Source organism: Apteryx mantelli, chromosome 3 (assembly GCF_036417845.1).
Source record: "Apteryx mantelli isolate bAptMan1 chromosome 3, bAptMan1.hap1, whole genome shotgun sequence".
NCBI lineage: Eukaryota > Metazoa > Chordata > Aves > Apterygiformes > Apterygidae > Apteryx > Apteryx mantelli.
The window spans coordinates 100,372,627-100,388,114 of record NC_089980.1 but is presented as its reverse complement, the minus strand read 5'-3'; the positions used below and the strand labels follow the sequence as shown (position 1 = coordinate 100,388,114).

The window sequence follows — 15,488 nt, the reverse complement described above, 5'->3', positions numbered from 1 at the left end:
TATCTTTCCTTGGCTATTGGACTAGGAATTCTTCAGCTCATTTTCTCGGGCACATAATAATTACTATATTCTGGTTTTAAATTGTACATATCAATGTTGTACATATCAATAACAAGAAAAAACAACTGCAGAAAATTTCACATTTTGAAGAAACCTACCTGAGAATTTGAAATGAAGCTGCAGGGTGCAGTTGCTGGCCTTATTTCGGACCTATTTATATACTTGGGTTCCACTAAATTTCAAAAGTTAAGTCTTAGAATGGAAGGATATTCTTATGGTCAAGACAACTAAATATCACTCTGGAAATCTCAGTTTGATCTCTAGCAGTGCCACAGATTTCCTGCCTTTTTGGCAAGTCAGTGGCCTCCACCTAGCATGAGCCGAAGTTTTGGCAGATGAGCTCATCAAAACACAGCCAGGTTAAGCACTCAGGTTACGCGCTTTCGGGGTGGTTTATCTACGTTGCAGTGGAGCTTTCTGTGGGGGGGTCCCCTGGGGACGGGACCCCGTGCAGGGGGGCATGGGGTGCCAGCTGGGGCTCCCATCCTTCCGGGGGGGGGGGCCCTGGTGGCCGGGCTGTCCCGAGGAGCGGGGCCGGGGGCCCGGAGAAGCGGGGGAGCCCCGTCCCGAGGAGCGGGGCCGGGGGTCCCGAGGGAGCCCGGAGGAGCGGGGCGGCCCGGGGGCCGTGGGAGGCGGCGCGGGCAGCCGCAGCCGCAGCCGCAGCCGGGCCGGGGCGGGGCGGGGCGGAGCGGCCCTGCCCGGCGGCCCCGGCCCCACGCAGGTGCCCAGGGCGGGCGCCCTCCCGCCACCTCCCCGCCTGCCCCTCGCCGCCCCGGGTCAGCCCGGCTCTGCCCGCCCGGCGCCCCGGCGCTGCGCCCGTCCCCGGGGCGACGCACCTCCCCGCCGGCCCGGGCTCCGGCTCAGCTCCCCCTCGGCCCTGCCCCTCTCTGCCTCCCTTCCTCCTCCCTTCCTCTCCCTCTCCCCCTCCGCTCCCCCGCCTGGGAAGACCTGGCCGCTCCCCCTCTCCCGCCCGCAGTAGCCGCTGGAGCGCGGCGGCGGCGGGCGCGGGCAGCGCCGTCGGGCCGGAGCGGCGCCCGGCCGGTGCCGAGGGCTCGCTGAGCCGGGGGATCCCGCGGGCCGCCGCTGCGCCGCTCCCGAGCCCGCTGCCTGCCTGCTGCCAGGTACGAGACGCTTCCCAGCGGCGTCACCCGCTGGGCGCCGCCGGCTGCTGCGGGGAGGGAGCAGCCCCGCTGCGGAGGGGCTTCGCGACGCAGCAGCGCGGGGCGGCGGGTTTGGGGCTGAGGGTGAGGGCTGGGAGAGTGGCCGCTTGGATCCTGCCACAGGGCAGTCCCGGGGTGATGTCCATAGAGTGGTGGGTTTTTTCCCCTATTGATGTGACAGCCTTGATACGGCGATGTACTTCTTTCCACACCGACCACTGAAAAGTGCTGCGGCTGAGAGGTGCCGGTACCTGGGGTCCGGCAGCTGAAGGATTTTGCATAAAGTCCTCTGCGCTGCCTGTTTAGTCTACTGGGTGTGTTTTTGATAGGACTAAAAGGTGACAGGTTTCTCTGCTCCTTTCTTAGCTTGTTTCACAAGATAACTAAGAGGACGGAGGAAAGGGGCATATTTATCAGGCTTGCGGGGTTTTGCCTCTGTGCAGTGTCAGCGGTGGCTGCTCTGGGCAAAGGCGAGGAGTTTTTCCACGTTTCAGAACAGCCTCTCCTTTAATTCCGATTCATGCCCTCAGCATTTGCGGTACCATTCCTGCTCTCTTTTGGAGCTGACGCTAATTTTATCCAGATTCGTCGCTGCTGGGAGCAGATTTATCTGGGAATCGCCAAAAGCTGCGCCAAGGCGTTTAATTCTCAGCCTCGGGAGAAGGGAAGCTCATTTGGATCAGAAAGGGAAAAGCGGAGCCTCCCGTGGCGGCGTTTGAAAGCGGTGTCAGAGGATAGCGAAGAGCTCTAGAAAGCTGCAGTCTTCCCCTCCCGATTCGAGGCTTTTTTCCGGGGGGGGGGGGGGACTTTAACGCGTTAATGCGGAGAAGTGACCAGCACAGGTGGAGGCGGCGAAGAGGCGGCAGACACACGGCCGAGCCCCCGCTGCGGCGCGCCCGCCCCGGCCCCGGCCCCGGTTTGGGGCCGCCCCCGGCCCCGCCGCGGGGTCTCCTGCCCAAAGGTGGTGGCGAGCCGCGACGGGCTCGTCGGGGGGTTTCACAAAAGGATGAAACCGCGGCGGCCGGAGCGGCGGCGCTGCCCCCCTGCCCCGTCGGGCCGGGCCGGGGCGGCGCTGTGCGGCCGCGCCCCCCAGCGGCGGCCGGGACCCCTCTGCGAGAGCGCCCGTGTTTGGGGGAAAGCACTCGTCTTCCTCGCCATTCATTCCTATTTCCCCCCCCCCCCCCCTTTTCTTCCTTCCTTTCTGCTCTCCAGCTGAAGGGAGCCGCGTTTGTGAGTTCGGAAACCCGCGCGAGCTTTCGTGCTGCCTTGGTGCCTTTTGGCCTTTCTTTCTTTTTTCTTTTTTTTTCCCCTTACGCCCACCGCGGTAGCTGGAATTTGGTAAGAGCCAGGAGTTGCCGTGGTGTTTTGTAAGTCAGAGCGGGGACGAAACGCGGACGTACAGAGCAAGCACCTCCTCGGGAGGGAAGGGGGCAGTGGAGGATAAGGTTAGGGTAATGGTTTCTTCCAGGGAGTCGGAGATTCCCCAGATTTGTTCTCTGCTTTGCTTTGTTAGCATATAGCTGTTAATTCCAACTTTCAGGCCATTTCAAAAATAAGACCAAAAGCAGTTAAGGAGCTGGTTTACATAGTAGCTGCTCACATATTATAGTCTGAAAAATGCACTTGACATTATTTAAATTTAGTTTTAAGTGTGCTGACCTACAAGAAGCAAAGCAAAACCCAGAACAGAGGCTGCACTGAACAGACCAAGATAAAACAGTGTCAGGTAGTTGGACATCACTTTTCTTCTGTCTGAGCTATGCTGGCAAGTAATTCACCCCTGGGTAGCCTGAAGAGAAACATATTCTCGACTGCTTGACTCCAAGCCTTTCCCTGAGCATTTGAGATGTAGGTGCATCCTGCTAGAGCAGGATATCCTGGCAAGATAGGATATGGGGTATGTTTTGTCCTGTGAATGCAGAAAGGTTTGTGATGTTGGAAGCAGGGAGTGAGAAGAGCTGAAAATGCTTTTTTTAGCTATATACATATACAGGGCAGCTGGAATGCCACCAGAAAAAGACACCTCACAGTTGTCAGGTGTATTTGGAAATTTTCATGGGGCCAGGGACCTCTCTCTTTCACTTCCTCTTGTTTCCAGCTTTTTTTGTCTTCTCTGAAGCAACTCTTCCTACCACAACAGCAGAGCTAACTTCAAGCTTCTAATCACTTGTACACCAACCCAAAATTTGTATGGGAAAGGAGCAGAGAAAAAGGGAGGGCAGAGCAACTTGGGGCTTGGAGGAAGAGTAGAGAATAGCGTGGCAGAAAGGGTGAGTAAGATTTTGAGGGTCTCTTCTTGCTTCCAGCCTGTACCCTTTCCTGGGACCTTTCTCCTCCTCCTGGATTACAAGGCTGTATTCTCCTCTTCTTCCCTGCAGAAGTGTCTTTGCAGCCCTCTCCACATTTAAATCCCCATCCCCAGATAAGAGGAACCCCCCTTGCCAGCAGCCTGTCCTGGGCCATGGGAGCTGCTGACTGCCTATGCTTGAAGCTGGCCATGCTTAAGCAGCAGGGTTCAGGTTAGCAAGCAGAGAAAGTTTAAGTGTGTTTGGCTGTTAATGACAATACTGCCTACTCAGACCACTGCTCTGCTCTGGAATGGGAATTACCATTTTCAAGTTCCTTGCCTTGGACTTCTTCCAGTTCTCGTGTAGTCTGGTTAATTCATGGGAAACAACAAATGGTTCATTATAAATGATGAAAATCTTGGCTTCCAAAACTGCCGTTATAAGAAATGAGCACTTGAGTATAATATTTCAAACAGGAGGCTCCAGTGCATCTACTGAAGATTTTTCTTTAAGGAGCGGCTGCAAGGAGTCACAGTACTCCACCCATTTGGTTGCAGAAAGTTGCTATATAAAGGAAAGTTAGTTATGAGTCTAGCTGGGAGGACTTCAGCCATCTCAGTAGAATGACATCAACCTGGGCACCTCTATGACTTTCTATATGAAATAGCAGTTAGAAAATTAACTTGCCTTAGTGCTCACAAAATTCAGCTACAGGAAAGTATCAAATATGCAGATGTTGAAGGAGGGCTTAGAAAAGAAGGAGCATTCTAGGAAAAAAAAACCTAGAAAAGGCATTCTCAAGCCTGACAGAAGAACTGTTAATAGCTTGTATTTCTTCAGCAGCTATACTAGGACAAATCAAATTAAATCCAGCTTTTCCACATTAATACCACATTATTAACTATCAAAGCATGCTAGTCTGTGCCAGGCTAAAAATAAAGAAGAGGAGATGCTTTCTTACACATGTAGTTAAGCAGGACACTGTGGATACAAAATTTTATATGGGTTCAAGGGAACACTGGGCAACTTTGTGGAAGAGAAATCCATTGAGGTTTGCTCACACTATAGAAACTACCTCTCACTTACAGTCCATGAAGTGCAAATGGTTGTAAACTAAGAGATTATTGGGGGGGGGGGGGAGATCATGTATAATTGCCCTATTCTTGTGCTCTACCCTAGGCATCCACATCTGGACAGAATTTTAGGCTAGGTCGACTTTTGGTCAGGCCAGGAAAGCTATTCTTATTTTCTCATCATAGTATTTCTTTGTTTTTGACATCTCACCACTTATCTACAAACATGGAAAATCATCATTCCTCTTCAAATTTATTACTAATTAAGCAATAACCAAAATAACACTTTGAAAGTAACTTTATATAGAAAAGTTAATGTTTAATATATGCATTTTAAGTATAGCAATAACCTAGACTCAGTTGGTCTAGACTGGCCAATTGGTATGTCTCAGCCAAATTTGGCTTCTGGAATGACTCTGCTTTGCTTTCAAAACCTTCAAATATCTTTTAGTATGACTGCATACAACTGAGAACTTAGGCCTGTGAGTCACTCTAATCTCCAAAGGTCTTACAAAAGTCCATATAGCTTCTCAAAACCTGTCATCTGGCCAAAAGCTTCAAATGGGAGGGATAGCCCAGTTCTGAATCAGAGAAAACCCAGGCAGTGGTGCAGAAACAGTGAAGTACTGGTGTGTTACTGCAAAGCCAGTGTTTGCTTCCCTAGAAATGAGGGGAAAAATCAAAACCCTACGGGGGGCCTGGGTGCTGAACAGCCCAGCTCTAGTTTGGATGGCCACACTATAATTGCACTGGAGCTTTTCTACTCCAAACCTGAGGCTTTTTCTTAGAGCTGAACAGAGAAATACAGAAGACAAATGTTAGGTGGAATAAATTGGGATTTTTTATGCTCCTGTATACCTATTTACACTCATCTCCCAGGAAATAGAAGGAAGTAAAATATGTTGTAACTTGCATATTAATAGCCTGGAACAAATTGTGCACTAAAGCAGAACCTGGGTAGCCTTAAGGTTCATTTTCTCAGAGCCTCTTCTTTCTCTCTTTTAAGGCTAGACTTAAGGATCAGTTTACCCTTGTACATACTTATGCACAAAACAGAGAAGTAAAGGGGTGAAAGCGTTCCTCGATCCAAACTTACTCTGTATCTATAATATTAAGGTGGGAGTTCACTCACCTAATATAACATCAAGAAAATGGATGTCTAGCCTTAGGTAATCACCTATGCTGCTTGGGTACTTGGAGCACAGTGGTGCAGAAGGAGGCTCAGTCCATTCAAAGCAATCCTCAGCAACATCATCTGAATTGTTTTTCTAAAATCTTGCTCTTGATTCATTATAGAGGAAGCACAAAACAGGCTAAGACAGAACCCTAACTTTGAGATGTCTTAAGGTAGGTGAAAATAATCTTGTGCAGGACCTTCTGTGCTTTCAAAGCTGCGTAGATGAGCCTGCATTAAGCTCTGTACTAACATTCCTAGGTATTTTCCAGAACCTGAGTTAGCTACTTTGAAGCCATGATGGGTATCTTCATACTGTATTATAAACTGTTTTACATATATCCTAGTAAGACTAGGGGTCAAAGTTGGTGTTCCGTGCCAGCTAAGGTAAAAATTGCCAAAAATGCCACAAACACAAAATCACCAATCTGAATTTGGCATCAAAAGCAACAACTTGTGTTTGAACCGTAGTGCTAAGTTAGCTAAAAAGCGATAGTTGTTACTTGTTATAGACAAGAGCTTAGTCTAAATGGTGCAGGTGCCTCAAAATTATAGGAGTTGGTCCATTGTGGACCCTTTAAGTGAGGTTATCACTTATTTTTCCATGTTACATACATACTACTCTTTTTCATGCTATGCCTTTAGCTAGCCTGTAACCAGGCTATTTCACTGCATGGCGATACTCATTCTAAACAAAACATAAGAAATGCAAAGCAGTTATCTTTAGCCTGATTTACTCTGCCATTACAATATAAACCAGAAACCTTAACCACATACATATCCTTGAATTGCCTGGATTTTAAAGTTTAATTATAGGCCATTTCTTCCTACACAACTGAGGTTTCTGTGTAATTGAGATATAGGATATGAGAATGAAGCTCAGCTTTCCCAATGGCAGCAGTCAGAAGCTGGTTAATGCTGCTGACATCACTGTTGCCAAAGGAGGAAAATGGTCTTTTCAGTAATGTTTTGAGCTAAGAATCAAGAGCTCTGGGGTCAGTTTCTGACTCTGCCACAAGCTTCTAAATTTCACATTCTTTCTGTGTGTTTCTCAGCTGCAGATCAGAATAATAGTGCTTTTTTTTTTGTCTTGCCTATTTAAAGTGTTAGCTCTTTGTGTGGTGCATCACCCCATCTAGGTGGGGCTATTTTGCATGTGACTGTAACCCACAGACAGCAGTTTCTGTAGCCTTTGTGGGATCCCGCAGGGGAGGAAGCATGCGATGATTCATCAGACTTGTCCCTCCTGCTTGGCTGGTCTTTCCTGCATGTACATAACCAGGACACTCCTCTGGACCAACCACCTTCTACTTTTCTCACCCTCGTGCCCCATCTGGCCACAGCTTTTGAGGGCGTCTGACATCCTGAGAGTGTTTGGTGGCCACAGTACATAGGGAGATACAACAGGAAAGCTGCAGGAAACCCGTGCCTTTCACAGCAGCAGCAGCTGAAGGCACCTAAAATGGCACTGGCCACCTGTTCAGGTGTCCAAATTGCTCCATTTGTCACTTCCAGACAATATAACCTTTGAGAGAAAAAGAAGATCTTTCAAAGTAGGTTCCTGGGGAGAGCAATCATCAAAGTACCATTTTCCATAGTTGGCAGATTCACCAGTCTCAGCTGGATGGGCCATGCAAAACCACTGGTGGCTTTTAGGTCACTTAAAGCTGCTGCTTTTTGGCCATTTTGTCGAATAATGTGATCAGTCTGATTTCCTGAAGGAATAAGTCTAAGGGGCTTAGTTTGTTTGACCATCTTTGTCTTCATCCCATCTTTTGAATGGGATTCTTGAATATACCTACAACCAGTAGTTAGGAAAAGAAGCAGATGTTTAAGAGAGGATTACATTTCTATGGGATAAATAAAAATAGGGGGCTGTGCAGAGTGGAATGACTCAGACTACTGCCCCCCTTGAGTGAAAAGCAGGTAAAACTCAGCTGTTGCCAAGTTCCAGCAGGTAACACAACATGGATGCTGGCTGACTGGTCTGCACCCATCTTTTTAGAGACTGGCAGGAGTGTCAAAGGCAACACAAAAATATTTGAGGCGTTTCTATTTTTTATCCAGAATTCTGTTCCACCAATGTTAGTGTTAATATTGCATGATTATACTTTTAAGATACTAAGATAATTGTGTATATTTCAAATGCATATTTTTAAATCTCTCTTTCTTGTTTTAGAAAAAAAATAGACAAAATGGAGCACGTGTTACTGTTACTCATGTTTTTCATACCTATGTTGGGTCTTGCTAATGGAACAGAAACTGAAGAAGATTTTACTTGGCACTTAAAGAAAGTACCCCAGATTGTGAGTGAAAGAACTTTCTCCCTTGACAGCCCTAAATTTGAAGCAAAAACCAAATTAGAGCTAAACAGTGTGTGTGGAATTGAATGTCAAAGAAAATTGCCAGTGCCAAGCTTGTCTGACTTGAAGGACATCCTGTCCTATGAGACTGTTTTTGAAAATGGCACACGGACCCTGACTGAAGTGAATGTCCTTGCACTAATGCTTGATCCAGCTGAAAACACGACTACACGAACGTCTTCAAGAAAGAAGAGGCAGATATATGGAACAGACAGTAGGTTCAGCATCTATGACAAGCGGTTTATGACCAACTTCCCATTCAACACAGCTGTGAAGATCTCCACCGGCTGTAGTGGCATTCTCGTTTCCCCTAAGCACGTGCTAACAGCTGCTCATTGCTTGCATAATGGCAAGGATTATGTTAAAGGCAGCAAAAAACTGAGGGTGGGATTGATGAAGACAAAATCCAAAGGTAATGGCAGGAAACGCAAAGGTGCTAAAAGAAGTAGGAGAGAAGCTTCTGAGACCCAAGATGGTCCAGAGGTTGCCACAGAACTAAGACAACGCTCCAAAGGTGGTGGGAGAAAGCAGAGGAGATTGGGGAGGAAGCAGGGTACCTCAGATGGCGTGCCCGCCTTCCAGTGGACCAGGGTGAAGAGTACCCACATCCCAAGAGGCTGGTTTAAGGGTGTCTCTGGGGATATTACCCTGGATTATGATTATGCTGTTCTTGAGCTCAAGCGTCCCCACAAAAGGAAATACATGGAGCTGGGAATCAGCCCAACAATCAAAATGATGCCTGGGAGCATGATCCACTTCTCGGGTTTTGACAATGATCGTTCTGGGCAGCTGGTCTATCGGTTTTGTAGCATTTCTGATGAGTCCAATGATCTCTTTTATCAGTATTGTGATGCTGAGTCTGGCTCCACTGGATCTGGAGTCTATCTCCGTCTTAAGGAGCCAAACAAAAAGAAGTGGAAGCGCAAGATCATTGCTGTTTATTCAGGCCATCAATGGGTGGATGTCAATGGTGAACAGCAGGATTATAATGTAGCAGTAAGAATTACTCCTCTCAAATATGCCCAGATTTGCTTCTGGATACATGGGAATGATGAGAATTGCACACAAGGCTGAAGAGAGCTGAAGCTAACTCCCAGAGCACCCATACTACAATAGAGTGAAAATCTCTTGCAGCAGTTATTGAGAGAACATCATTCCACGTCAGGCTGTTTTTGAACTCAAAGCCCGCAAGTAGTATTTTGATGACTTGAGTAATGTTGAATTGTTGGGGAATGGGTAGAATTGTCAAATGAATTATTTTTAATTCTAATGAACCCTAGATATGCACTTAAATTCCAAACTGTATTTATGTTTGCAAACATGATAAATTCTAATAATTCACATTAGCAAAAAATGACTATCCCATCATTTTTTTTCCATCAGAAGAACTGAAACTTCTCAAACTGATATTATTAAACAATTATTAAGCAACACATTTTTCCAATGGATTTGATTTTCTCAGGGTTCTGTTCCAATTCTTCATGCACAAGTTGTGCATACATCTCTTTACTGTATGTGCAGAATGATCCAGGGAACTGGATGAGAGTAGCAAATGCCAACAAATTATGTTGGCATTCTCTAAAGACCACATCTCCATGTTGAGATACAGCAATCTAGTTCATGCTTGTTACTTTGGAAAGCTTCTTCTTCTGGTTGCTGTAGGAACAATTCCATGGAAATCCCAAATTTCTGTAGCTGACAACTAGACTTAAAAACCAAATTTCACTTCATTGCTTACCAAAACAGCAAAGAGAAATTAATGAACATAAAAGTTTCCATGTTTGGAAGGAGGAGGAACATCAGAATACAATTTAATGCCTTTAAATCTTGTTTGAGAAGCTACAAAAATCTTGGAAATATTAAACATATGCATTTGCTTCCTAATTAATATTTGGAGATCCGTAGGTTTAGTTTCTAGTCAAATGTTTAACTTTACTATTGGGTAAAGTCACTGACCTTTGAAGTGGCCATTTGACAATCATTTAGAGCTTTACATCAAAGCCACAGATGCTAGATTTTTGGGTGCTAACCATTTTTGCAGGTTTTTAAAAGTACTTTTGTAAGAATTCAGCTTCACAGATAGGATACTATGTATTAGACTGGGAGATGGAAAGCAATATTTTGGTTTATCTGTATACGGTTTTACAAAGTGGTGGGTACTTCTATTCGTATCAGACTCCACTAACAGGAGTTGCAGGGATAAACTAAAAAAATTCTCCCAACTAAATTATATTATACCACCTTCTGAATGGTAGAACTATCCTGTAAGTTATAATGTATCTTGTTAGGTAGGAGCAGTAGATATCAAATAACTTGGTTCAATGCTTTTGCAGAACCATACTTATTGGAAAGAAAGTGACCTTGATTTTTACATGTTTTTATACATGCATCACTTTTTTTGTAATTGTTTGGTCTTGATTGCTACACAAGTTTTTATATCTTGTATTTTATATCAAGATTTTGTAGCACACAAGATTGTTATGGTGCTATGTTATTCTAATAACATAAAATGATACTGTGTATTTCAGATCATACACATTGGGTTTCATTACTGTTAAGGTTATTCACCATTCCAATATTTAATTTTTTGATCATAAGTTTATACTGACTGAAATCCATTTTCTTCGTGTGCAGAAGAAAAAATATAACATGGTTTTAAAATATTATTGGTTTGTTGGTATCTTTAAAATACGCTTGTAATATATTTTGATGACATAAGGTCATTTTTAATAACCCATTATTCTGTAGCTGATTGAAGGCATAAAACCTGGCTCTTTTAATGTGCAGGTGACTTTTTTGTCATTGTATTGCCAAAGCATAAAAATTTAAGACTTGTTTCCATACCATAACTCTTGCAATATTTCATCAATTGGAAGAGGTCTCACTTTAAAAGAAAAATAAATAAATAACTTCAGCCTTTTCAGGCTTGTGATTTTTACTTGTGTGATTGTTTGCAGAAAACTAATAATAATTTCTAAAGTTTAGATATTAATATGTCTAAGATAGATTTCAAGGTTAATTAATTTTTGTTGTTAATATTCTGTTAAGACATATGACATCATTGACAATAATTTTAAATCACCTCAGTTGAGTATTTAATACTCTTGCTCTATGTAACAGGCCTACAATATTCTTTAGCATGCTCTATAATGTTTTTCTTAAGTGCCTTTTTCCATACTTACTGTAACAAATATGGTACCACATTCTTAATCAGCATAGGTATATAGATTTTTTAATACAGTTACTCTTGTTGTTGATCTGGGTCCAAAATTGATCAAGATAGGGTGACTTAGTAAATGCCTTGTTTTGGTGAGTCTCATTTAGGTCTACTCATTAGGATTACATTTCTTTATTAGTCTGGGAATCGAGGACAAGGTAAGAATGAAAAATGTTGATAGCACCTGTCAGGTGTCTTTTTATAATAATAATAATTTGCTATAAATACCTCAAGAGATTAAAGAAGGCCAGAGCAACAGAAAAATTAATCAAAACTATATATATTCAAGCAAGCGTGTCTGAATGCTTATACACAAGCACATGCAAATGCATAGGCTTGCTAGGCAGAGACCGTCTTGCTTGAGTCAGCAACTTCAGGCAAGGAAATGCAGACAGAAGACATGAACAGACAAAATGTTGCTTCCTGTTGTACCCCGATGCATGTACCATTTAAATCTGCCACTTAGCATAATAAAGAAATCAGTGCTTTATGTAGGTATAGTTACTGCTTACTTCAAGCACTTCCTAAATAGGTCATAAATCAACTATTTTCACACTAGCAAGCACAACCCCAGAGGGTTGAGGCACTGCACAGCACAAAGCTTTTGGCACCAGCAAGTGAGACAAGAATTTCTGAGCTGTGATAATCTCAGATTTCCTTAAAATAGCTGCAGCTAGTATCTACTGATCTATACAAAAACATAGGGAGAGGTCATCTTTGGAAGTGGATCAGATCCACAATTGTTGTATAATATACAGGCTTCAAGATTTGGTTCCCAGCATAGGCAGGGACAGAGCCTTGCAATGCTTCCAAAAAGGATTTTGTCCCTCTTTCAAGTGTTGGACTATGCGTCATTTGTTTTCATACTAACACTTTTTCCGTAAGAGCTGCCACAGTAGAGCTGGTTCTTTAACTGTACTCCTGGCATTAGCTAAAAACAAACTCAAGGAAATCCTTTTTCTGCTAAGGGGCTATTGGCAATTTGTGGAGTTTAAAAAAAAAAACAAAAAACAGATCAAAGATAAACCTCAGATGCAAATTTTTAACATCCTGGGGCAGCTTCTGCAAAAAAATTGTGCATGTGTTTAATTTGGGGCTCTGAGAAACATTGTGGAAGTCAAGGGGATTATCTCTGATGTGAAAAAATAAGTCCAAGACTGTATTACCTTAATAAAGGAAATGCAATGTTAGACAGCAAAAATATTTCTGCCTTATGAGGTATAGAGTACCTGAGGCTTTAAAAAGTGCTTAAAGAAACTCCTTCACTCAATTTATAGCTTACTATCCAAATATTGCACTGATTTATGAGTCTGTATGGAGTATAAATCAGCAAAGAATATGGTCTTAAGTAATAAAATAATTCATCTACATGTGGAGGAGATAAGCAGTTGGGGAGTTAGTTTCTCCTGTTCTGCTGATAAGGAATCAACTTGCAGCAAACAGCAGTTACTCCAGAAAGAGAGAGCAAAATAAGTTGATATTACGAAAGAACAGGAAGAAGGACTAAAGAAAGTGTGAAAAGTAACAGATGAAATAGCTGTGAAGTAGCAGAGGGACTTACTGTAAGAAAGAGCAGGAAGCTGGCAAAGGCGTAAGAATATAAATTAAAATGTAAAAATCATCAGTTACACAAACAATCCCACTTTTGCTGTTAAACATGAGGTTTCCCAGCCTCCCGTGAAGGGTTGGGAGAGGGGCAGGCGCTGGCCGGCGGCGGGACCCAAGCAGGCGGCTTTCCCGGCCCCGTCGCCCACCCCTGCGCCGGGCACTGGCCCGCGCGCCCAAAGGCTTGGAAACACGAACTGCCTGGCACATGGGTCATCAAGCGCGTACGAAGCGCAGGGAATTTCTCTCAGGTGAAAGTTTTGCAAACTTGATATTTTGTTGGGATTCCTATAAGAGTTGTTCCCTATTGTGGAGAGGAAAAAAAAAAAAAAGGCACCCCCAAACTTGAAGCTTTTAAATGCTTGTTCCATCGTTTTGCATGTACCTCCAAACCCTAGCCAAGAAAATTTTTCAAATACTTTTGATTTTTGTTTGCTGTGTTTGTAGAAATGTAGTCAACTACTTCTAATTTTAAAACATGGGATATTGCAAATACTTTGAGCTACAAATTCCTGGATTAAATAACAAATGAAAAAAAAAATACTGTTAAATTGAAAGCCTAAAATTGGAGGGCAATCCCTAATGATTTGGAAGTATATGAACCCCACAGTTTTTATCTGTAAGAGCCATTTGATCCCAATGAGAGAGAGCATTTAGGCTGAAAACAGCTCACCAGCCTTGAGAAGTTGCTTTTATGACTTTTTGTGTCAGTTTTTAACTAGCCACAGCAAATAGCCTTAAAAGAAAAAAAAAAGTTGTTTCGTAATATTTTAACTACACAAAATGACAGCTCATTTGAGAACATAAATGTAAACCTTTGCTCTATTAAGATATTATACAATGCACGTTACTACATCAATAAAGATGGTCTTGTTTTTTTCTAGGGTTTTCTCTATCGTGATGTAGTTTGTTAGCTATGTTCTTGGTACATAACCTCAATTCTGTAAAGGTTTGTAACAGGTTATCTTTGAATCCTCTGGACATAGCCTGACAAGACGTTAATGTCTCTTTATTCTGGAAAGAAAAAATCCCTGTCTACTAATTTCTCCAAGATAATTACTTTGCGAGCAGATCTGATGAATAAAAAAGTTGGTTCAGCAAGGAAATGACTCACAGAATATCCCACGACTTATTAATATCCCACCAAGCAAGCAATCAGCTCTGTTCCTGCTGTTACCTGCTGGTATATTTGCCACCTCGGTGAGTCAGCCGAGGGCTGGTAGCGGGAATCGAAATCCCGCCCCGGCCGCTTGGAGACCACCCTTCACCGCTGTCCTGCAGAAGGGTTCGGAGCCCGAGAAATGTTTCGCTGGCCCTATCCAAGGAATAAAAACAGACTCGGATGAAATGTGCCCCCTCCGCAGGCCACCCCTGAGCCGGGGGAAAGGATTTGTTTGCTCGACAGATGACACATTTCAGCCTGGCCCGCTGGGGCAGTGGGGGGCTGGAACTGGCGTCCTACCCAGATAGCCAGTTTAGGCTAGGACAGCCCTTAACAAAGGCTCTGAGGAGCTTTAACAAAGGCTCTGAACGACTTAATCAAATAATAGCTGCAATAGTAACCTCAAGATATGACTTTGCTAGTGAATTTATGTAGGTTATGACTAGTGTTCCTGCTAAAAGGGTCGTTCTTCTCGCTTGGAACAGCTCTTTGAGCCTTGGTACTGCCTCACCGCTTAGCCACGACTGTTAAGAGAAAGCATCAGATATACTGCAAAAGTTACACAGCTATTTTATAAAGGTCGTGCCTCTTGGCAATTACATACACACCTTATTTAGTGTGGTTGCTATGGCTCTACTTCTTTTCCATGTAAAAGAGTTTGAAAACATTGGATTAAACCAAGCTGGGCTGTTTTTCAGACAAATTACTCAGCTGCCCTTTGGCTACATTTCCAGCCTTCTCCACCCGCTCTCCCGCACCCCCCAGTTTAATTTCCAAATTTATGGATTGAATTCTGATTTCAGCTTTGCTTACTCAAAGACAAAAGTAATTAGGAGACACCATTACAGAGAAGAATGCGGCTGGACATTTTTGTTGGTATATTGAAGCAGGGCAGGCTCCAGAGGGAAAAGAGGACAAGAAAAAAGAGAGGTGAGGATCTCGGCTGCAAAAAAACCCACAGTGCCTTATTCAGCTGCATAAAATATGATTTCTATTTTTTCTACAGTAAAACGCAACCCTAGTTTTCACATTCCTTAGCCTATTTCTGCAATGATTAACTCATCAGCTAACTACTGTTGGCCCTTGTTGCACAGGAGAGAAGGAAGCTCTTCTGTCCTGGAAATGTAGCACAGGCTCCAAGGTCAGGAAGGGTTTCCCCTCATGACGAGATTCCTGCGAGGAAAAAAAAAAGTCGGAAGTTACCCAAAGGGGGATTTATAATATGAATAAAAAACAAAAAAGTCTAAATTTATATAAACAGTGATCTCTAAGACAAGTACCATATTTTTATTTAAATAAAACTTATGGCAAATCCTTTGCAAAATATATACATAGAAAAGCAACGTAGAATTTATAGAAGTGTGGCAGATGGGTTTTTCTACCACC

At 43.7% G+C, this 15,488-nt stretch overlaps 1 protein-coding gene across 1 annotated transcript; it reads left to right on the top strand.

Moving 5' to 3' along the window:
* The first annotated feature begins 1,067 nt into the window (after positions 1-1,067).
* On the top strand, positions 1,068-13,828 carry PRSS35 (serine protease 35). The gene is made up of 2 exons (XM_067294049.1): positions 1,068-1,181; positions 7,935-13,828. The coding sequence occupies exon 2, from the start codon at positions 7,951-7,953 to the stop codon at positions 9,190-9,192; it is 1,242 nt and encodes a 413-aa protein (XP_067150150.1). The 5' UTR covers positions 1,068-1,181; positions 7,935-7,950; the 3' UTR covers positions 9,193-13,828.
* The last annotated feature ends 1,660 nt before the right edge of the window (positions 13,829-15,488 follow it).

What these genes read in the sequence shown, in the direction of transcription:
- PRSS35 (XM_067294049.1), top strand. Translation starts at nt 7,951, where the DNA reads ATGGAGCACGTGTTACTGTTACTCATGTTTTTCATACCTATGTTGGGT.